Source organism: Malaclemys terrapin, chromosome 1 (assembly GCF_027887155.1).
Source record: "Malaclemys terrapin pileata isolate rMalTer1 chromosome 1, rMalTer1.hap1, whole genome shotgun sequence".
Lineage (NCBI taxonomy): Eukaryota > Metazoa > Chordata > Testudines > Emydidae > Malaclemys > Malaclemys terrapin.
This window is the reverse complement of record NC_071505.1, coordinates 108,124,560-108,149,461: the sequence shown is the minus strand read 5'-3', so window position 1 is coordinate 108,149,461 and position 24,902 is coordinate 108,124,560. Positions and strand designations below refer to the sequence as shown.

The 24,902-nt window shown below is 41.8% G+C and overlaps 1 protein-coding gene across 3 annotated transcripts in view; it reads right to left on the bottom strand.

The window, feature by feature from the left end:
- Positions 1-12,848: 12,848 nt before the first annotated feature.
- Positions 12,849-24,902, bottom strand: part of IPO8 (importin 8) — an 84,058-nt gene continuing 72,004 nt past the window's right edge. For all 3 annotated transcript variants that reach the window (XM_054034702.1, XM_054034711.1, XM_054034721.1), the window contains 4 exons: positions 21,865-22,070; positions 17,915-18,136; positions 16,927-17,043; positions 12,849-16,189 (listed from right to left, as the gene is read on the bottom strand). In XM_054034702.1, coding sequence (XP_053890677.1) covers positions 16,092-16,189; positions 16,927-17,043; positions 17,915-18,136; positions 21,865-22,070 — 643 coding nt within the window. In that variant the 3' untranslated portion in view covers positions 12,849-16,091. The remainder of the gene's footprint in view (positions 16,190-16,926; positions 17,044-17,914; positions 18,137-21,864; positions 22,071-24,902) is intronic.

The following is a 24,902-nucleotide window of genomic DNA, read 5'->3' as shown; positions in this document are numbered from 1 at the left end:
CATGTTCTCATCCTATTCATATTAGGAGAGTTTAACTGACTCACCAAAAATATAAAAGTAAAGAAACCTGAGTAATAAACCAATCCCTAGATATAATGTGCATCAGAGAACTACACAACTAACAGTCTCCCACAGTCTCCAGGCCTAAAAATGTAATCAGGCAGGTAATTTAAAAAAAAACACAAGTCACCACCAGCAAACCAAACCACTGTTCAGCTCGGAATAAAAAGGAAAAAAAAACGGATCCTGATCTTGCAGTTAACCTTTACAATTATACTGTACTCCATTCGCCTTTGCAAATTTTCTTCACAACCTTAGAGCACTAGAAACTTTTTTCCTCCCCCTCCAAAGAAACCTTAGAGTCTGGAATATAATCTGGCATTTTAAAAGAAGTGGTGGTGTGCCATACCACCTGGTAACCCCCAGTTTGAGCCCTGAACATCTTTGGATGTAGTCCACTGATGGAATTCTCACTTTACTGATTAATGCATTTATTTGGTATAATACAGTCTCTACCTCCAGTTTGTCCTATAGGAGCTTATTTATAGCATTGATATACTGCATTAATTCTACAGCATAACAATGTTTTCTGAATGCTGCAGTATCACGTACTGAGGCAGGAGAGTCCATGGCCAAAGACAGAAAAGCTGCAAGATGAGTGATGCAATTAAAGCAATGTACAGTACTGTACTGGAAAAAGCAAAAGGCAATAACACAGCTATGGACAAGAAGCAGCTGTAACCTCTTTTACAGGAACAACAGAATAGGACTATTGATGTGAGTTAAATTATTCCTGTGTTTCCAGGCTCTTACCTTCTGAAAGGGTAACAATTAAACCAACTGTACAAAAGTGCTACCAAATGCACAAAATAACATTTTAAAAATGAGGCGTCCTTGTGGCACCTTAGAGACTAACGAATTTATTTGGGCATTGGAGTCTCTCTCCAATCTCTTTCACTTAAAGTCATCTTAGGTGATACTTGTAACTCTACAGAACTTCAATGGAACTCTTCATGTGAGTAAAGTTACTTGAGGATGCTTGTAGGATCAGATCCATAGCTGGTCAATTACCCTGTTTGTGTGGGTCTTTCACAGCATCAGTAAGAAAATACTATTGCAAAACCACAAAAAAATGGCAGGGTGACTGAAGGGAAGATTGCCGCCTGAAGTTACTTTAAACTGGGTTTTGACGTTTACTAGATTTGAGATTGGTGGTGTCACTTTAAGTGATCTGCCAAAGTGGGATAACTCTTCTACTCCACCTTCCTGTAAGACAGGTGACCTTAGAGTGCAGCCAACGAGATGGCAGCAAAATAAAACTAGAATAAGCTTTTTGACAGAGTAAGTCGTTGGTGCTTTATGTGGGAGATTCAGAGCAGCAGTACAGGAAAAAGCAGTCTGCTTTCAAACTGCAAGACTTTGAATGAAGAATACACTTTTTATTTTAATGTAAATTCACTTGTGTTGGTTCTTAAAATCCAAAATCAGTAACAGAATAAGGATATAACATTACAGACTGACCATATGCAGTTTACAAAATAATCTCATTAAAGTGTTTGTGTCTACACAAAGCAACAGAGGGTCCTGTGGCACCTTTAAGACTAACAGAAGTATTGGAGCATAAGCTTTCTTGGGTGAATGCCCACTTTATCAGACGCAAGTAATGGAAATCTCCAGAGGCAGGTATAAATCAGTATGGAGATAACGAGGTTAGTTCAGTCAGGGAGGGTGAGGTGCTCTGCTAGCAGTTGAGGTGTGAACACCAAGGGAGGAGAAACTGCTTCTGTAGTTGTGTCTACACAGTGGCTTACTCACTTTTTTTTCTCCTTTTCTTCACAAATAGTTCCAGAATTTTGTTCAATGAAGGCCAAATTGGGGAAAGCATTCCTAATCAGAACAGCACTTAAGCACATGTTTAAATCCAGCACATATATCCTGAACTAGGGCCTGTAACACTAAACCTAGTACTGAGGAATCTGTCAAAAGCCCAGCACTAATCTCCTTTGCAAATCAGTACACAAAATACTAAGCAAGGACATGGAAATGTTCTATAACTAATCTGTGTTCTATGGTAAGGCTCATCAGAAGGCAAATCTGTAACCCATCCCCCAACTTCTCCTAAGTCAGTATTTCATGAAGTGTGATTTGTGACCATCCCCTGCAGATGTGTGTGGTGGCAGGGAGAGCTGAATCTTCAGGGATGGGTGTTGCAGAATTGAAATGATTAATGGGAAAATGTCCATGTTTACAAACAAACAGAAGCCTAAGACCCAATTAAATACAGAGATATTCCTCTGTCTGAAAGACACACGTGCTCTAGTTGCATAGTGGGTGCCAAAGTCAGAGAGGAAGCACTGCTTGTCCAACCAGATGGGGAACATGGACTCTTCCCCTCCCCTTCCCTTCCCTCTAGTAAAGGGTAGGTTTGGCTGGATTTGTAACCACAAAGAGTTCCTACTTCAGTCTCCCCACACCAGTTGTTTTTCATTGTGTTTATTTTATTGGTGGCAGAAACACCAGTCACATCTTTAGAGAAACCCACAGACCAATGACAAACATCCATTCATAGTGGTGGGGAGGAAATAACAACATGAATTTAGGCCACCCTAGGGGTTGGTGAATCTCCTACACGGTCCAATTTTTGGCAACCCAGGGAGGTTCCTTTATTCCATCAACTTGGCTGGATCAGGCAGTGTTTTGAAAGTTATTGTTGTAAATAAATATTTGGAGAGGGAAAGAGGGAGTATGATTGGAGAAAGTTTAGGAACCCCCTAGTGCTCATTGGAAAGTCATATTTATGAGATCAGCAACCTCCGAAATCATTTGAATTAAGGAAAAGGTGTTTTATAAATACTCTGTTACTAAACAGTAATAGAAATAGCTTTTTGTGAATGATTCCTCCCCATGCCCAAGCACTCCCTTGCAGCTGGGCACCTTTACACAGGGATTACCATCCCACCAGGGTCGGCTCCAGGCACCAGCGCAGCAAGCAGGTGCTTGGGGAGCCAACGGTAAGGGGCGGCACGTCCGGGTCTTCAGCAGCAATTCGGCAGCGGGTCCCTCAGTCCCTCTCGGAGGGAAGGACCTGCCGCCGAATAATGAAGCTCTGCTGCCGCCGATTGTGGGGTTTTTTGTTTGGTTTTTTTCCCCTGCCGCTTGGGGCGGCAAAAACCCTGGAGCCGGCCCTGCATCCCACTTCTCCCCTCTGGCCCCTCCAGACTCCACAACAGGTTCTCTTGCCTCAATAATCCCACTCACTGTGTCTAGTTTATTACAAGAACAGGGCAGATAATGCATATGGAAAGTCTCAGAACAGTTCATTTGTCACTCCCAGAGCATCTTGTCCCTCAACATTGCACATAACACACACTAGCATCTTCCACCACACCTGGGCTCTTCTTCAGTTATCGCCTGTCATTCTGCCATGACAGCCAGCCCGACGCTCCTAGCTGGCGTGTAACCCCACTCTCCCCAGGGGGAAGTGTCCCAGCCTGTCTGCTGGGGGTTAGGCCACACTAGGGGACCATCCATTATTCCCTCTGCTCTGTTAACCTCTCATCTTAGCCAGCCAGAAGACAGGCCCTTCTACTGTTCCCCTGGCCCTCAGCCCACTCCATCCCTCTCTCCAGCATGCAGATGTCAGCGGGTAAGCCCCTCTACTGCTCTTTTCCCTTCAGCCCTCTCCAAGCTTGGGTAGGTGAGTCAGCAAACCCTTCTGGCTGCTCTCCTGCCTTCCCCCAGGAACCACCTACAGCTTCTATCAGCAACCTTCTACATTTATCTTTTTAGGCAATTGGAAATACTTTTATTGGCCCTCCAAGCCAAAGCAATGACTCCATCCTCCTCAAGGTAACTAGTGCTTTGCCCCGCCCTCCCCATGGACTCTGTCTAGGACTAGCACTTTGTCTATTTCACAGTGTAATAGACAGGACCCTGCGGTGACCATACCTGCAAATGTTTCAAGAAATAGTGAAATACCACAAGCTAGTCTATGTGTAGTAAGTTCACTGCTTTGATTCTTTGACTGAGCTCAAGAGATCATGATCCTTAATGAGCTGTGGAACCGGCTAACATCTGTTCAATCTTCTTTCATGTTGTCAGATTACTGAGCTGCCTCTACATAAAGAGTTAATGGTGGACGTTGGCTCCCCCAATGCACAGACACCTCATGCTGCTACTTTGAACATTGTGGGAGGGTTTGTCTCTCTAAAATTCACAATGCTGATGGTGGGGTGGGAGGAAAATGGGACAAGTCTCACTTTGCTCCAGGAATACCTGACTCTTTGAGAACCAGGTCTGAAAGCAGCCACAGAAGTACAAACTATGGCCCCAATACTGTTGGAAGATCCCTGTGCCAGTACAGACCTAAAATTTCAAATATGGCACATCCGGCAGGAACCATGTCTACGTGTAGCCTGTTGCAAGATCAGGCAAATTATACTAAAAAGAGTATCATCATAAAGGAATGAATTCATGTCAGATCACTTAACACACTGGGGAAAATTTGAAATAGTGGGCACCTATTGTTGGTTGCAACTAGCTACTGGGGTTTAAAAACAAACAAACCATTTATACATGGCCCTACAAGCCATTAAAAAACATCTTACAATAATGGGGAGGAGGGAGAGAGAGAATCCATTACCGATTTACTGGTATGAAGTACTCAGAGGGAGGATTTTTTAAACCTGATCATTTTTTAAACCTGAAATTCTTGATATAATCCATATAATTAAGGATAGATTTCAAAGCACACACATAATAAGGGGCCCCAAGCTTTGCAACATCAAGAGCAATGTTGGTAAGTTGTCAGGAGCATGTGAATAAAGTGCACATAAAATATGAGGTTTATACCACGCTCTCTCTCACACACTCCACCCCAATCACTGGAAGCTCCTTGAAATCAAGCAACCAATCTACCAACTGCAATATAAACCTGACCTCTACAGGGAGAAGGTAGCTATGGCTCACATTTGAGGACTTTGCAGGCAGAATTTAATTTAAGATCAAACTTTGGCCAACAGGAGTTCAATATTTTAGTATTCATCCTTATGATGTGTAGGAGGCAAGAAAGCAATTTGGTTATCACTGCAAGAGGAGAATTACTGCCATTGTAAGTCTGTGGCATATTCTAGACAATCAAAACCTATGGACCTCATAATTGATCCAACATGTTGGCTAGCTCTTCCAAAGAAACTATAAGGCTCATTAGCATATTGGATATAGGCAATGCAATGGATCATCTGAAGCTCTATACTCCCCCCTACTTCTCATCCACCTGGAAAGTATTCAGTGGTGCCACATCCTCAGGTTCATTTCAATCCACCAAAACATTTTACAGTATCATTCCATGATGGACGACTGCTGGGAAGAGATGGGGTACACATTTGATGATGAAGAAGGGGTATCTTGAGACACCGACTTGCCAAGCTAATGAGGAGGGTTCTAAATTAGGTTCAAGAGGGGCAGGTGACAAAAACCTGCTGGTAAGTATAAAAAAAAATCACCTTGACAGAGAGCTGGAAGTTGGGGTCGGGGGAAATGGAAAATTACAATAGGAGCAACAAGAGGAAAATCAGTGTGGGAATCTGCACATTTTGTGTGTCTATACACAAATGCAAGGAGTAAGACTAATAGTTCTTCCTGTTTATTCGCCAAAACTACACAAGCAAAATGATGGAGTTGATTGCATCATATAGACTTGGTGGGATAAACCTCATGACTGGAATTTTGGTACAGAGGAGCAGAGCATGCTCAGGAAGGTCAGACATCAGAGAAAAAGGGAGGAAGTGTTGCATTGTACATCAAGAATGTAGTTACTTGTTTTGATGTCTAGGACAAGGTGAGAGACAGACCTGTTGAAAGTCTGTGGGCACAGCAGGGGAAAAAAATAGGAGTAATGTTATAGTAGGGATCTACCATAAAACTACCAAATCAGGAGGTCGTGAGGAGGAGGCATTTCTAGAACAAATATCTAAAACTCAAGACCAGGTAGTAATGGGGACTTTAACTACTCAGAAATCTGTTAGAAAAGTAATGTGAAAAAACAAATTTTCCAATAAGTTCTTGGAATGCATTGGGGACAACTTTTTGTTTCAGAAAGTGGAGGAAGTAATCAGGGGGGACAGACCTTTTAGATTTGATTCTGACCAATATGGAGGAATTGGTAGTGAATCTGAAGGTGGAAAGCAATTTGAGTGAAAGTTGTTATAAGATTTCATGATTCTAAGGAAAGGAAGGATGGAGTAAGCAGCAGAATAAAGACAATGGACTTCAAAAAAGCTCACTTTAACAAACTCAGAGAACTGGTAGGAAAGGTCCCCTGGGAAGAAAATCTAAGGGGAAAAATGAGTTCAGGAAAACTGGCAGTTTCTCAAGAAGACAGTATTAAAGGCACAGCAGCAAACTATCCCAGTGTGAAAGAAAGATAAGAAGAAGCCAATATGGCTTCATCAGGAGCCGAAAATCAAAAAGGAATCCTACAAAAAGTGAAAAAACATGGACAAATTTCTAAGGAGGAGTACAAAACAACAGTACAAGCATGTTGGGACAAAATCAGAAAGGCTGAGGCACAAAATGAGTTACAACTAGCAAGGGACATGAAAGGAAGTAAGAAGAGTTTCTATAAATATATTAAGAGCAACACAAAGATGAAGGGAAGCGTAGATCCTCTCCTTAGTGGGGAAAGGAGAGCTAAGAACACGATGACACGAAGAAGGCCGAGGTGGTGTTTAATGACAGTTTTCTTCAGTTTTCTCTAAAAAGGTTAACTGTGACCAGATGCTTAACATGATTAATATTAACAAGAGGGAAGGAACACAAGCCAATACAGGGAAAGAGGTTTAAGAATATTTAGAAAAGTTAAATGTATTCAAGACAGCAGGACCTGATGAAATTCACCCTAGGCTACTTAAGGAACTAGCCAAAGCAATCTCAGAACCATTAGCAATTATCTTTAAGAACTCATGGAGGATGGTTGAGGGCCCAGAGAACTGGAGAAAGGCAAACAAAATATCTTTTAAAAGGGGGAATAAAGAGGATCCAGGGGATAACTGTTAACTGGAAAGATACTAGAACCCATTTTTAAACAATACATTTGCAAACACTTAGAGGATAATAGGGTGATAAGAAATAGCCAACATGGGTTTGTCAAGAACAAATCATACCAGGTCAACCTAATTTCTTTTTCTGACAGGGTTACTGGCCTAGCGGATGGGTGAAGCTGTGGATGTGATATGTCTTGATTCTAGTAAATCTTTTGACACAGTCCCACAGGACATTCTCATAAGCAAACTAAAGAAATGTAATCTAGATGAAATTACTATAAGGTAGATGCATAACTGGTTGAAAGACCATACTCAAAAATAATTATCAACGGTTCACTGTCAAACTGGGAGGGTGTACCTGGTGGTGTCCAACAGGTGTCAGTCCTGGGTCTGGTACAATATTTTCATTAATGACTTGGAGAGCGGAATGGAGACTATGTTTATCAAATTGGCAGATAATCCCAAACTGAGAGGGGTGGCAAGAACTTTGGAGAACAGGATTAGAATTCAAGAAGACCATAACAAATTGAAGAATTGATGTGAAATCAGTAAGATGAAATTCAAAAAAGACAAGAGCAAAGTACTTCACTTAGGAAGGAAAATTCAAATGCACAGATACAAAATGGGGACTAACTGATTAGGAATTAGTAGTGCTGAAAAGTACTGGTGGGGCTTAGAGTGGATCACTAACTGAAAGATCGAACAATGTGATGCATCTACAGAAAAGGCTAATATTCTGAGGTGTGTTAACTGGAGTGTCATGTGTAAGACATGGGAGGTAACGGTCCCATTCTACTCAGTACTGGTGAGACCTCATATGGAGTACTGTGACCAGTTCTGGCTGCCACACTTTAAGAATAATGCGAATAAATTGGAAAGAGTCCAGATGAGAGTAACAAAAAACAACAAAAAAAAGACAGAATGTTTAGAAAACCTGACCTATGAGGAAAGGCATGTTTAAAAAGACCAACAAGGGACCTGATAACAGTCTTCAAATATGTTAAGGGATGTTATAAAGAGGACTGTGATCTATTGTTCTCCATGTCTGCTAAAGGTGAGATAAAAAGTGATGTGCTTAATCTGCAGCAAGGGAGATTTAGGTTATATTGGGGGGAGGGGGGATCTTAACTAGAAGGATAGTTAAGTATTGGAATAGCCTTCCAAGGGAGGTTAAGGAAATCCTGTCTTTGAAAGTTTTTAAGAACAGGTTAGGCAAATGTGCGTCAGGGCTGGTCTATACTTGTTCCTGCCTCAGCACAGGGGACTGAAAAGATGACATCTTGAGGTACCTTCCAGTCCTCCATTTCAGTGATTCTTCACCATAGTCTGGACCCATTTATTCCCCCACATAAAAGCTCTTTTGGACCAAGCAATCTGAGAGAATAAAATTAACTGATGTCATCACTAGATAGATTAAAATGGCATCTTAACAAAAGATTCCATTGTTGTTAAAGAATTCCATAATGAAATATTTTCCAGATGTGTTTCAGAAAAAGGAAAAACAGAATCCCATGGTCCAAGCACAGGGCAGAGAACTCATGCATCTCCTTGGGTGAAATCCTGGCTCTGCTGAAATCGGATGGGAATTTTGCCAGTAATTTAGTTGAAGCCAGGATTTCCCCCCCTAATCTCTAATGCCAGTTCTGACAGAGAGCACACTTCTACGGCCTTGGACAGGTCACTCATTCAGTTTCCTCAATTGTAAAATGGGGCTAATATTTCTCTCCAAGAGGCGTTAATATGTTTATTTAATGTTTGTAAAGTGTTTCAAAGACAAGTGCTAAGGATTATTAAATGCTGCAATCAATTATAAAGTCCATATCTGCAGCCCTCACCTCAGGCAAATTTCTCATGGATGTCAATACAAGATTTATAAAAATTTGTTTGTCTGAGCGTGGGCAGCAGGACTAGGCACTGGATCTCTGGAAGTTCAGTAAGATCATATAATTCTTATATAAAATTAGCATAAAGTCTGAAACATCTCAAACCCAGGGAGGCTGGTCCAAGCTCCATCAGTAAGTGATTCTAGGAAGCTGCTCTGCTGAAATGCAAGACAGGCAGGCTCAGTAAAATGAAGAAATGTCTTTGCATTACATCTTTTATGTTCTCACCACAAAGCAGCGTCTGCTACGTGCTTCTGTAAATCCATGGGATAGCATAACCATTTCAGCAAGCAAACAGACACATATTGCTACAATCAGTAGAAAAGCCGCAGAAGTTGATTTTGCCGCCGTCCTCACAGCGGGGTAAGTCGGCTGCGATACGTCGAATTCAGCTACGCTATTCACGTAGCTGAATTTGTGTATCTTAAATCGACTCCCCCCTGTAGTGTAGATGTACCCTGTGTGACCGGGAGGAGTCAGGGGGAAAGAGGGGCACTACTTACCAGATCTGTCGCCTCCTCCTGGTTGTTTTGGGGGTTAGTTCTGCATGGTTGATTCCCCTTCCTGCCTTTGTGCTCCCTCTCTCTCTGGCCTTGGCTACACTTGAGAATTCACAGCGCTGCCACACGCTGTGAAGCGCGAGTGTAGTCGCGCCGCTAGCACTGCGAGAGAGCTTTCGCAGCGCTGCAAGTACTCCACCTCTCCCAGGGGAATACTTGCAGCACTGCGAGCGAGCGAGCGAGCGTGCAGCGCTGCAGGCGTGGATTACACTGGCTCTTTACAGCGCTGCACTCGCTGTGCTTGGGGGGGGGGGCGTTTTCACACCCCTGAGCGCAACAAGTTGCAGCGCTGTACAGCGCCAGTGTAGCCAAAGCCTCTTTGCATACCTGTGTATCATTTTCATATGACTTTGTATTATGCCTCTTCATATAACCTTGTATTAAGTCTTTCCATATATAACATCTATTTTCATAGAACTTTATATCAAGTCCTTTGATATAGGAACTTTGTATCAAATCCATATAGAGAAACTTTGTATTGAGCCTTGGTATAATGCAGGGGTAGGCAACCTATGGCACGCGTGCCGAAGGCGGCACGCGAGCTGATTTTCCGTGGCACTCACACTGCCCAGGTCCTGGCCACCGGTCCGGGGGGCTCTGCATTTTAATTTAATTTTAAATGAAGCTTCTTAAACATTTTAAAAACCTTATTTACTTTACATACAATAGTTTAGTTATATATTACAGACTTATAGAAAGAGACCTTCTAAAAACGTTAAAATGTATTACTGGCACACGAAACCTTAAATCAGAGTGAATAAATGGAGAGTCAGCACACCACTTCTGTAAGGTTGCCGACCCCTGGTATAATGCTATAGCCCCTAAGGATAGTTAAGGTAGAAGAAAAATGTCTTTTCGCTAGGAGTAGAATAAGATCTCTCCCCCCCCCCCCCCTTTTTATCAATTGCCCTGTTGAATGAATGAGGTGTGAATGAGTAAGGCATGGAAAGCAAGCACCTCCAGACAGCTACAATGGTTGGAGAGGGGACAGAAGCCAGATCCAAGAACAATAAAACTTGTCAAGTGTGCTCATTAAAGAAGATCAGACATATTGACAGCCTTGGGAGTTAGAAGCAAGCACCTTCTTTTGAAAACACCCTCTTTGAAAATAAATGTGGCAGCATTAAGACAACACCCAGAAGGAAGCGTCACAGATGACCAACTGACACAGACACAGATTTTGCATCTGGTATAGATTAACATGAGGGGGAAGCTGCTATAAATGTGAGGCATTTTGCAGAGGACCCTGGGTCTCGTCTTGTCAACATCGGAGCATTGATCCGGATCGACAGAAGCCCGGCTCCACCCTTCCCCCATCTAACTCACCTGGCCAGTGAAGTTAAGGGGAGCAACTAGTAACAAAAACAAGATGGAGTGTGCTTGTGTGTATGTGAGTGCATGAGTGTAATATAGATCATATGCATATGATACAGTGTTGATTGATACATGTATTACCAATAAATGTGGTGCTTTGCCTTATCCCCCCTGAGAAGATCCTGTGCAGTACTTTAAGTACAACACCCAGGCCCACCCTCTACTCTGGGTTCCAGTCTAGGGCCCTGAAGTGAACAGGTAAGATGCGCATCTCCACCACCTTACTGCTCTCCCCCCTGGACTCCTTCCTACTAGGCTTCTCCTCCCTTGCCTGATGGAGGGAACTGCAGGCTTCCTTCCTACTGTCTTCACACTGTTGCCAGCCTCTTGGCTTTGTAGAAGCACCACCTGTTCCCTCACAGGCAACCCTCCTTCTAATTAGCTTCCTCCAGCTTAAGTCTTCCCTCTTTGCAGCCTAATTGGTTGATTGGGCCCATGTGGCCTAATTCAGCCCTCTCAGAGCCAGTGTGGAGAGTACACCCCAACACAGACAGCCAAATTTTGACTTGATCTCTCACTTGTCAGGCTGTCAAATTCAGTCTCCAGCTGTCCAGAGCGAGACTGCACATTGGCTCAGCTGATCCTGTCTTAAAAGGCATATGAGTATGTCTGCAGAGAGCATCCTGATTAGATGCATGGACCAGGGATGTCTCTGCCAGTCCAAAGCAAAAGACTTATTTAGATCTACCTTCCTTTATAAAGTATTTTGTTTTCACAAGTAATGGCATTGGAGGAGATATATTAAGCAGGCAACTGAACCAGTCTATATATTCTCTCTATATCTAAGACTTTCTAATCTCTTCCTGGAATAGGGTCTCAGGACTTTTGCTATTTTTGTAAATGACTACACCCCACTTGTTTTGATCACATGTAACATTTCAAGGAGAGAGTGTTGTCTACACCTGTATAAAGTGTTTTTCTGCTCAATCAAGCAGCTGTTAAGGTACCTGTGTTATGTGCTTTGCTGGGATTGGGGAAATATGATTCTCTGCCCACCTGAAGAGCAACAAAACCTCCTGGACTAAGAATGATTGAAGAAGCAGAGACATGGGGAGTTGCCCACAGTACTGGCTGACATTAACAAGAGATGGCACAGAACCTTAACTAGAAGTCTCCCTGCTCTGCTAGGGCAGGGTCTCCCTTCCTCTGGTTCTCTGGTCTTTCAATTCTCAGCAACACACCTCCAAACTCCAGTCCTCTCTCCATGCTGTCTGCCTAAAGCAGCGTGTTTTTTTTATTTGGTTCCTGACAGGACCTGAATTGGCTACAGGTGCACCAATTAACCTGTAGTAACCTTCCCTAGTCTACAGGGAACCATGCCTTAATTAGCCTAGGGCTTATATATCTCCCCTCAATCTCTCTCCTACTGCTCCCTGGTCCTGCTCTATCACAATATCTATTTTTAAATGGCAAAATATAATCAGGAAAAGACCTTAAATCAGAGTTTATCAAAGTGGAGGTCCTAACACAAAAGGGGGTCGCAAAGCTACTGTAGTCGGGGTCACGGTATTGCCACCCTTACTTCTGCGCTGCCGGCAGCTGTGCAAAAATAAGGGTGGCATGGTATAGTATTGCCTGATGGGCTCCACTGTTCCGATGGTTGGTCTTGTCTACTAACTTGTGACGTAATCTAACACTCAGTAGAGACTAAATTTCTCCACCTGGACAAATGGCAGATTCTGAAGTAGTAAATCACTTATTTCCAATACCTCCTCTCTCACAATCCCCATCCCCAAAACATCCTTTTCTCACTGAAGCAAAGAATCTTACTATGACACTCTGCAGAACATGGTTTACATATTTTGACCCAGCCTCTGCCAAAGCATGTCAATTTTAATCACTGCACGTTTTCTTCAGTTTGGAATTCTGCTTTCTTCCTGGAGCTAGTCTCTTTGGTTGTAGAGTTTGCTTTGTTGCTAAAACAGACGTACTCTTCCCCCTTCAAAGAAAGACTCAGCCAAAGCAAAAAGAGGAAACCAAAAGAATAATAAGAGGCACCAGAAGTTTAAGAATGACAAAACAGCATTTGAAATTTCACACCCAGGACTGGTTAATTTATCTGAAAAAGATGTTTTACCACATAAGTTAACACTTGCTATAATTATAACCTACACAAATCTAATTTCATACTTAAGCACCCATAGCGTCCATACAGTCACCTTCATACTTAGTGAATGCTGGCACAGGGCAGCAAAGGTTACTTTTATCAACCTTTGTTTTATTTGACAATACATTCATAAGTCTCTGCATTTCCAAAGGCGACTACATCTTGCTCAGTTCAATGTTGCTGGTATCTGACGTTCCACGATTACCCTGGCTTCAACATGAGACAGTAATGCACATTTGTACTAAATGTAGTACAAGCTGGAGACATCTCAAGAAGAAATCCCTACAATCCCTTACCTATTATGATTGTGTATGAATGCATATTTATCACATTAAAAGAGAACCACATGTAAAAGGGGAGTTTGGAGCCCAGTAGATCTCGGACTATTTCTTTAATTGAATACCTTTTCAAAAAGGGTATAAATTTATGTTTGTTTTTTGCCAGTAGAAACATTTACTCAATCTCCTGGGAAGGAGAAAGCTAGTCACCCTTTTGTGCACCATCTCCTAAAATCTCCCCTTTGACCACAACTGTGAGATACCAAATAGCAATTCAAATCTATTGTCAGAAACATCTGGATGAAATCTTGGCAGTTCATTTGAAAAGTATACAAGCAGCAGCATTAAGGGAACAACCATGACTCAGAGGGGTGGACACAAGGATAGTGCTATACAGTGGTAGATTTTGCCTTGAACATGTTAACTCCTGAAAACTACCTTTTGATTATGGAATGACCTTCATTAGTGGAAGAAAAAAAATCCTTTTGTTCTTAGTTCTGGTGGGAGGAGAGGCTTTGAAGGAAATCCCACTGACTGACAATCAACATTTTATACATAAATGAACACAGAGCTTAAAAACTCCATTTGCCAGATGCCAAATGGCAAAAAGGAAGCTTCCGTTGCCAAGTATGTGTGGAGAAATCAATGCCACCGACTTCTGAATAACTTTTGTTTAGAGTTGTGAACAAGTTTCTAGCTTTTTATGGTTGTAAAGAAATCCCAACTGTAAACTGAATGTAAAGTGATGTATGTAGTGTTATCCATCTAGAGTGTTAGGGAGACATCTCCAGATCTAAATCTCTGAAAGTGACCAATGACTTTAGGGCCTGATTTTCAAAAAGTACAGAGGACTCTTGCTTCTTTGAAGGGTCTCATATTGGACATCCAAAATCACCAATCACTGTATTAGCAAAGGAACTGGGGCCTGAATTTTCAAGTGTTCAAAGCTTTTTCAGGCTTTAGCGGAATGAAAGGAGTTCTAAGAGACACGATAGTTTTTCACTGCTGCAATCAGGGTTTTGAATAGCAGCAGTGAAAACTAATAAGAACCAAGTCAATTTCATTCTGGGGCTGCTTTGAAAAAAAAAAAAAATCTATAAATACAGTGGCAGAGAAGGCCACTGGAGAGGACCTAACACTGAGGCTGAGGGAGGGGTAAAGTAGCAGACACATGACTCTCACAGCAGGAGGTAGGAAGGCTGAAGAGGGCTAAAGCACCAGAGGACCTCTCTCCACCCAGCAGTTCTAGCAGGCAGAAGATTCTGGGGCAGGAGGAGGGGAAAACAGGAGAGAGGTATTTTCACAGCTGGGCAGTGGGAGAGACAGAGGTTAGTATAAAAGATGAGAGCCCTGAACAGGGTCCAAGGACAGCACCCTCCCCCCCTTTGCAGTAGCTAAAGACGTGATGGGGAAGGAAGGAAGAGTTGAGCTTTTTCAATTGGGTACCACCCCAGGCAAAGGGCTTTTCACCTTTCATGTCAGTCTTGGGGTAACAGTTGTCTAGTAAACACTTTCAAGCCCTGAACAAGTGATCAGACACAAAAAAGACATGAAACATGGATTAAAGATTCTACCTTCAATCCTCATTTTAAAATATTTAACCATTTTAATTATCCCCATAATTTCCACTATAACTTTGTTAACCCCTTAGTTATAGAAGAGGGGTTTCTGTGCATATCAGTATTTAGCTGGGTGTCTGCTTAAGACAAGTTTCACTGTACGAACACACATACAATTAGGTATTTGTGTATATTTGAGTATAAGAGACTGACCTTTTAAACATGGGAAAATTAAACATGACTAAATTACAGCACTGGGAATAGAAGCCAGATGGGATGCAGAGTAGAAATTCAGACATAAAAAAAGCAAGATTTGGAGCTACTTTCCCCTCCACTAAGATAAATTATTGCTTTAAAATGTTATGGACCCCCGTTTTTCAGTACTATAGCTGGAATGATAATGAATCACTAAAGGAAAAAAATTTACAGGGTCCCAAAATCAAAAACCCAATATTCAGCAATAAAGGAGACAAGTGGTCATGTAGCTCATCTACTCGCAAGGGCCAGAGATTGATCACTCTCACACTTATAGAGATGAAAATTATTTGGTACCAGTGTCTGTTTTGATCTGAACCTGCCAGGGCATGAGTGCCATTACAACTCAAGTGGGTTGTCTTTTAATGGAGAGATCTCAAGGACGTAGGCTGAGGTGACCATTGCCTCAAGGGAAAAACCTGCTTTTTTTATAAGAACCTTTGAAAGCCCCAGAGTATGCTTTATAATTCCAAAAGAATGCCCAACATATAAAGGTCTACACCAAGGAGGGAAGCTGAGATGATGTTTTTGAAACCAGCAATGTATATGCAATTAACAAACAACTAAGTCATGTAGTAAAAGACAGATAGTAGGAAAACATGGAACCGAGGCTTACAGTGCATCTAGAAGAATCCTTACACTTAAAAAAATTACAATACACTCAAATTCATTTGTTCAGCTAATCCATATACAACAGAAGGCACTGTTATCCATAGGGATCCACCAATTCTGCACAGCAAAAACCTGAGAAGTGCAACTCAACTAGATTCAACCTAGCCCCTCCCAGTCATTCAGTTTCCTTGAGGGCAGATGTTTTCTTTTCAGTCCATCAAATTATAAAAACACCACAAGAATTTGACCCTTACAGTAGCTGGCTAGAAAGAGCAGGCTGGTGGGGAAACCACACTGCTGTCTCCCAGGGGAAACCCTCGGGAACATCAGATTACCCTCCCCACACACTCAGAAGTCATGACTGTTTTATAATAAAATGTAATGATGAAGCCATTCCCAGAGTCCTTTGCAATTTCTCCTTCAGTTGCCTCCAGGAGCATTTCCACCAAAGTTAAATGCTGTGATCAGTCCTTTGTTGTCAAACGTGTAGCCACTTTGTTGTTCTATCGTCTTAGTCTCTAGAATTCACAGAAGGGAAAGAAAAGGGGTATGAAAGTAGAGAGCAATTGCGTCTGATCTACATAGTCCTGTGCGGAAGGGGAAGCTTGTGGAACAAACTCTATTGACCAAGATTTCAATCTCAGATCTGCCATGGCAGTGATAAATTGCAGTAGATTAGATTTTCTTTTTTTAAAGTAACATTCCACACCCCTCTCTAGGACAGAAGTTGAAAGATTAATTTATTATGAAATAATTGTACATGACATTACACTGCATGCTCCTCACTTTAATGAACTTACTTCCATCAATGCAGGCCCCTTTTTAAATGTTCAAATGCTTATATTTACTGTGAAAAGTAATTTTAGTGGTAAAAAAATTAAACAGCTGTAAAACGCACACTGATCTATAACAGTCTTGCTCAAATGAATGGCTGTCAGCCAGGTTATACCTTAATTTACTCTTTATGTGAAAAATCCATCTGAAAATCTAGCTCAGTCCCTATTTAAACAACTATATCTGGCAGATAGGAGTCTACAAATTAGAGGCAATGCTAATCTCTAGGTGAGATTCATCTCAGTGCAGAGACAGCATAAGGCCCTACGTACCGCTTATGCTCCTCAAACCTCCTCTAAGACCCAGGTCAAGTAGTGCACAGGGACTCATGTTGGCCTACTGCACCCTATATAATCGTTACAGGGGCATAATCTGTTCCAGAGTCCCTACAACACATGACAGCCCCAGAGAAATGACTGACCTGCAGCACTTCGCCGGTGTTCTGCTAATGTGTAAATTTCCTGTAATTGTTTCTTCTGATCATCGCTCAGTGGTGCTGTCAGTGAGTGGTACCAGACTGCATCCCGGATCTGAACCGCTGTCAAAACAAAGAGTGGATGCAAAGTGATTATCAGCCTGTGTTTTAAGACTACTTCAGAAGGACAAGATGAAAAAGACACAGAGAGAAAGAAGATCTGGGGTTGTGGTTAAAAAACACAGACCTCACCCCTCAACACTGGTTTAGCACCTCTGTCAGCTTCTCAGAACACAGATGAAGTTGGCCTATTTCCAAAAGGGACTGGGATTTGAGAAGTTTAAAATTAAGCATGTGCTTAAGAGCTTTCTGGAAACAGGGACTTAATAATGTTTCAAAGTGTGCCCAGTATTCACAGCCATGTTCAATTTCACAGTCAAAATGCATCCATTATGCTGAAAATTAGACTCATTTCAAAGGTTAAAAATAAAAACTATACCTGTTAAACCTTCTGGACAGGAGAAATATGCTTTTTCCTTTAGGGTTTTGACAATTTAGAAAATGATAAATACTTCTATCTGAGCACTCAAAAGACACTGAAGTAATGTAGGCCCTATAATTTAGGTTTTGTTTGAAAAATTGCAATAGAGATAGTATGAACAGAAATGATTTCGGGACCTTTTCAGTTAGAACACTTGTTCAGCTTTAGATGTATCTTTGAGTGTGTGCTAGCCAAAGATTTCACGGTTATGTCAGAACAGGAGAATCAGAAAGTGAAACTTATTAGTAGAAAGGGGGAAAATTTTCAAAAATCCAAACTGAGGTAAATCAGCATAAATGGTGAAGCAAACATACAAAAAAGATCTTAGGTTATTTTTCAGTTTCAATAGTGCAAGAGGTTACTAATACCACAGATAACGATTTTAAACAATTATTAACATAAGTGCCTCTGAACTATCATATTAAAGAATTATGCATACAGGCATGTACGTACTTAACAGTGCTTGTGTAAAAAACTGATATTCATCTACACCATCTTCAAGGTCAAGAGGAGTGCTAAATCCTTCCAGAGCAGTTTCTTCCAATGCATCTTCATCCCAGTCATCATCGTCGTCATCCTCATCTTCATCTTCTCCTCCACCACCACCTCCTCCATGATTCTCTTGCATTGCCTGACCCACTTCATTTGTCTCCTCTTCATCACTTGGGATCTCTTCTGCAAATGTATCAACATTTTTCTTTTTAAAATCATCATATGCTTTCAGTAATTAAAAATATTAAGGGACAAAACATGTATATGTACATTTTTGGCCAGAAAAGGGACCACATTTTAAAAACAAACAAACTTGAAGATGTGAAAAAGGAAGTCATCAAAATATTTCATACATTTTAGAACACAGTTATGCTCTGTTTCTAATCACACCTTGGAAGTGTGAAACTGAAATTTGCTCTCACACATACCCGATTAGTTTGTGAGTAAAAGACTGCTGTAGGAGCAAAACAGCAACTTTTCTCTTTTAAATTACCGTATATACTCGTTCATAAGCCGAATTTTTTTTAGTAAAAAAGGGAAGCACCAGAGATGGGGGTCGGCTTCTGAACAGGTATAGAGAGGGAGAGGTGGGACACAGCCCCTCCCTCAACATAGGGAGCAAGGAGAGGCAGCACAGCCAGCAGAGCCAGAAGGGAAGAGGCGGGGCCAGAGTCTCTCTGCTTCTGGCCACGCTGCTCTCCCCCCAGCCTGCAAAGCAGCTACAGCTCTGGGGCTGGCAGACTGCAGCCGTGCCACCCGGCCCAGCCCGCTGGAACATGCTGCGGCCGCGCTGCCCAGTCTGGCCCACCGGAGCAGGCTGCGGCCGCACTGCCCAGCCTGCCGGAGCAGCTCCAGCCAGGTCAGAGACATCCTCCCCAGATAAGGTGGGAAGGGATGGGATGGGGAGAGTATGGGGGTCCCAGGCTAGGGGTGGGGGTCATGTGGGGGGTGGTCACAGGGGTTACTCCCCTGACTTCCAGCTTCTCCCCCCCCAAAAATTTCCCCACCAGTTGCTGTCCCGGCCTGTCAGGATAAGCAGCTAGCGCGCCGGGACACTTTGTTTACTTAGGTTTACCTCCGTGCCTGCGGATGCTCGAGGTAAACAAACCATCTCGGCCCACCAGCGTCTTATCCTGATGGCCCGGGAGCCAAAGTTTGCTGACCCCTGAATTATAGGGTCGGCTTATGAATGGGTTATAAAAAAATTCCATTTTTACTTATCCATCCTGCGGGGATCGGCTTATAAACGAACCAGCTTATGATCGAGTATATACGGTAATATAAATGGCCTGTCATTTTGCTTTTTAATAAAATACAGCAAATAAAGACTTACTTGGACTTTACAAACAGGTACCATATACAGTTAAAAGACTTTTGTCAAATTTATTGCCTACCAACCTTTAGAGAGCTCTCTTAACTGCACACACTTAAAGCAACTTCCCTTGATTGTTTTACCCAGCTTTGTATTTCTAAAACAGCAATCATATCCTGAATCAAAAACCCGAAATGTAAGTTCCAAACATTGCTATTTCTGACTTAAGCAAGGTCTCAAGTTACTATGCCAAAATATCTAAGAAATATTTTCAAGAATATAACGGGGGCTAAAAACAGCATTTCAAGTTTTTCTTTTGTCAGCTGGATAAAATGAGTGGAATTGGTTATATCTGCTATGGGCTTATGGACAGCAATCTGGAATGGGTGGGACTGGAGTTTTAGGCAAATCAGAGTGCAGAGATCTGAGCAGCACATGGCTACTGAAGTGATTGTGTAGCTACTGTACCACGTTCTTATGCTTAATAAGTAGGGGCAACTCAATTTAATTACAATTATGTCTGAAATTTGCACCTCATAAAAGCATTTCATTTGTACCCATCTTAAGCATTAGAGCCTACAATAGTTTTATCTCAGACTGCAAATTAGACATACTGCAAATTAGATATATCCAGACAATAAAATAATCGGTCATTAATGCTGTGTAATATACACTCTCCAGTGCAGCAAATTCTCTGGATTTTTTTTCCTTTTTGCCTGATAGATTGAGAGGAGGCCTCTCTGCAACAGGAATCATGATCATCTCAATTCCTGCTTTGTAAACCTGTCCTGAAGGCTCTTTGTGCCAGGGTGGATTGACTTAAACCAAAACAATTTACATCACTGAGTCTGATCATGATTTAAAGCAGTAAGCAAGAAACTTTATATAAATAAATGATTTTAATCTCATTTTGCATTTGTTTATTTTCCTAAAGAAAGACTGATTCTCATTGACTGGCAAGCCAATAAAACATGTGGATTTGGAACAAAACATAGCCTTTCCACTAAATTTGGGACATTTTGCTAACCAGGAGCATATACTATCTATACACAGTTATTTAAGCAATTATATAGATTAATTTACATTCATTCACATTCTTAATTTTTATATTTTATGATGTTAGAAAATAGTAAATGATGCATTTCTTATTTACTAGAGGATTTTCTTATTAATCAAAATTTGTGTCTCTAGTAAGATTGGAACTTGGAATTCAATTAAAAGTGCACAAAAAGAGCACTTTAAAGTTGTTTTATTAAACAAAACTACCTTAAATATGCTGAATACAACAGAATGAAGTTAATCAAAACATGGTTTACCATTTAAAATGGATTTATCAAACAAAGGAAGCATTATCTGTAGTTAGTGAATCAAACTGATTGTTTCTGCCCTTCAAGTTTTTAGAACTAGTAGATCTCATCTTCTCACACATAGTTTTTATTCATAGATTAGCAGAGGAAAACAAGCTTTTCTCCTTTTTTCAACTCACGATTGGTTTCTTAACTTTGAATGAACTAATCATTGAACTGAACTAGTTGATTAAACCAGTGCTTCTCAAAGCCGGTCCGCCGCTTGTTCGGGGAAAGCCCCAGGCAGTCTGGGCCGGTTTGTTTACCTGCTGCGTCCGCAGGTTCGGCCGACTGCAGCTCCCACTGGCCGTGGTTCGCTGCTCCAGGCCAGTGGGGGCTGCGGGAAGCGGCGCGGGCTGAGAGATGTGCTGGCCGCCCTTCCCGCAGCCCCCATTGGCCTGGAGCGGCGAACCGCGGCCAGTGGGAGCCGCGATTGGCCTAACCTGCAGATGCAGCAGGTAAACAAACCATCCTGGACTGCCAGGGGCTTTCCCTGAACAAGCGGCGGCCCGACTTTGAGAAGCACTGGATTAAACTGAAAAGAAGAAAATATTTTCTGCTCCTGCAGAAGAAGCTACTGCTGTCAAAAGCTGGTTTAGCACTTCAACAAACTCTGGTTCCAGATGCCGAGCCAATGACTTCACTAGTTCAGTGGTTTGACTTTCCTTACAACTTAAAATTAACTGTAAATAAATTTTCATTTCAAAATAAACCTATGTTATTTAAATCAAAAACTCCCCTTTAAATTAAAATATCAGTTCTTTTTTCAAAAAGTCATTTTTGAATCCACCTTTCTTTTTGCCACCCTCCATCTGGGAGAAGACAACGTGCCAGGGATCCCTTCCAAGCCCATTATCATTGCTTTTTAAATTAACTGAAGAGGTAGCTATTGGGGACATTTTTTTTCCAGGGACCAAGAATGCTGCCTCCACAGCACTGCCAAATTTCTGCAGGCCTATTAGTCAGGAGTCTCCCGCATGCTGGTTTACAGAGCACATTTGTGATCGGGCAGCATGGATTTGCAGCTTGTATTATTTATAAAACAAAACTGCCCTTGCAGGAAGAGTGACATAGATGCACCCCAAAAGGGCTTTAGCATTAATTTTAAGAGGAATGACCAATTCACAAGAGGATCTTCCCAAGCATCCAATAAACCAGACCAATTCAGCAGACTGGCTGACGAGTCTTAAAATGAACTGTAATTTCAAACACATTTCCACATTCTGGATTTAATTTTAAATGGGAGATTTTACCATTATCTTCTGCATCGTGTTTTTCGTCTTTAGCCTGGTCTTCATGTTCCGTAAATTCTCGCGTAGCACACACTTGTTTTAATCCCAGAAACAGGAGCAGGATTGAAGGAACAATCTGCGCAGCCACAGCATCTACCGCAGGAGGTCGGTTTTGCAATTCCATTAGGATGCTCAGTCCTATTATACACATCTTTCTGTCATGAAGTCTAAAACAATACAAATATGTTACATGAGAAACAGGTCCCTTTGTATAGATTACAGAGGACACAGGAGTAGAGTTACAGTACTAAGCAATGGCTCCTAAATATATTCTTCCGCTAGGTTTTTAAATGCAAAATTCCCAAGAGCAAGTACTGCATGTAATAACTGATTGCTCACCTGTCGCACACTGGTTAACTTCCTAGAGCTGTTGATTAGGATTCTCAGATACAAAGAAATGTAATGCTAAATAAACATGGTTACTGGTGTAATTTATCTGATTTTCAGTAAAGCGTTGGACGCAGCACATCACTAAACTGGACTGGAAAATCTATTTGAATTGGTTTAAATAGGAGTACTGTCATATGGATTGAAAACTGGTAAAAAAGGACCATAAGCAAAGAGCAATGACAAACAGTAATATACTGAATTGGGGGGGGAGGGTGATCTGATGGAGTGCCACAGGGGCTGGTTTTATTTAAACCAGGGATTCTCAAACTGTGGGTCAGGACTCGCTTAGACTTGCTGGGGCCTGGGGCTGAAGCCAAAGGCCCAGGGCTTCAGCCCTGGGTAGCAGGACTCAGGTTGCAGGCTCTCTTCCTAGGGCTGAAGCCCTTAAGCTTCAGCTTTGGCCCCCTTGCCCAGAGTGGTGGGGCTCAGGCGTTGGCCCCCCAATCAGGGCAGTGGGGCTTGGGCAGGCTCATGCTTCGTTCCCCCTCCAGAGGTCACGAAGTAATTTTTGTCGTCAGAAGGGGGTTGCAGTGCAATGAAGTTTGAGAACCCCTGATTTAAACAGGCCAAATTGTACATTCAATTTGTAGATTAAATTTAATTGAGAGACGTTGCAAATATCAATGAGATGAAAGAAATAATTCAAAGGCATCCAGAATAATGGACCAGGAGATTTAATCAGGAAAAATGCAAACTAACACACCCGGGGAAAAGTAATCTAAAGATATTCTATGGGACGGCGTTGGCTGGAAAGTGGCAGCTGAAAGATCCCTAATATTGACCGTATGCAGGAAATTAGATAAGAGCTTATAACTCAATCACTTTTTTTAAAAAGTGCTTTTGGGCTGCATAAGCAAAAGCATCACAACCACCATCAGAACAGGGGTAAATCCTTATCTACTGTCTGACACTCTTTATACTGCACTTAGAATACTGGGTAGTACTAGAAACACCGTTCAGCTGTGTTTCTGACTATACGGCATTTCACTATTAAAGAAACTCTGTTTTCTTAAAATTCTCAGTTACTGACAGCTTTTGTGAAGAACTCCAAATAGGACAAGAAATATCCTACAGGAAAGATAATTTCCCCTGTGCTACCATAAAATATGTACTGCCAACCTGGCTGGCAGGTTCTCATTCCCTTGCTCCTCCATGCAACATAGCAGTCCTATCCAGTTTCCTGGAGCCATTCCAAAATGTTACTGCTAACAAGACTGTAACAGCGGTGGGAAAGAGGAAAGGATAAAAGGGGGAGAAATCCCTTTTTAGTTGTCTGATCATAAGATGTTTTCAACTGGTAACAAACCGGTCATTTTCCATAGTCTCAACATGGTTAGCTTTCTCATATGGTGTGGCCATGCAAGTTCTGGCATCTAACAAAACAAAGGCTCTTGGGAGACACTTTTGTTCCAGAGTTAGTATTTCTTAGAACTAGAAGGATGGTTCAATGCATGTAGAGACTTGGAAAACTAACAGGATGCACATTTAAAGCAATATTGTAATAGCAAAGTCTGCAATAAAACTTACAGGGAGCCCCCCAGTTTTAACCATTAAAAAAACCTCCTACAATTTCATTCCTAGTCAAAGGCCACACATACCATGGTATTAAGTCATAGTGGGCATTGTGACGATTCAAGGAATCTGCACAATTTATAAATTCTCTGTATGTATCTTTACCAAGCTGCAAACTCCATTCTGAATATGCATGTTTTGCTCTCTCTATTGTCCATTACCTCCATGTTGGACCTAAATTCCAACAGGAGTAGTGGCAAAAGCTTAATAAGAGAGCCATTGACTTAAAGTGCTCTCCCGCTGAAGTTAAATAGTTCTCAACAACAGACTGGCTCCCAATTTATCACGGGACAGGACACCCAACAATGAAGTCACTTGTAAGTGTCTATGATCATCCTTCTGATGCAGGAGTCATCTGACAGAGGGACTGGAAGGTTTTGAAAGACAGAAGCTGATCTTTTGGGTCTTTTTGGCAATTTTCACCAGCTTAAGATGAGGGAAACTGCTGCAGGAGCTGGATGAGCCAAGGGGAGAAGAACCTTGCCTACCTGAATACAGATGGTCCCGCAAAGAAAGGGTGAGCCAGAGGGAGGGGAAATTAGTATAGGGTTTATTACTTTTGTGTAGATCTGTGTAATTCTCCTGCTATTAAAGAACAATGCTGTGTGCAAAATCTGCACGTGTTATGTGTCGCACCTTCCATGTGGCCCTTTGGAGAGTTACCAGAAGATTTACACTTTTGGGTGGAGTTCTGGGTAAGGGGGTGTTACCAAAATTATTTAGCTAATATTATACATCTTTAATAGAATCCATACTTATGCTAAAGTGAACCACTTTTCACAGCACTCTCTGTCCTGAAATATAGGATCATTAATGATCTGGAGGATGGCGTGGACTGCACCCTCAGCAAGTTTGCAGATGACACTAAACTGGGAGGAGTGGTAGATACGCTGGAGGGTAGGGATAAGATACAGAGGGGCCTAGACAAATTAGAGGATTGGGCCAAAAGACATCTGATGAGGTTCAACAAGGACAAGTGCAGAGTCCTGCACTTAGGATGGAAGAATCCCATGCACTGCTACAGACTAGGGACCAAA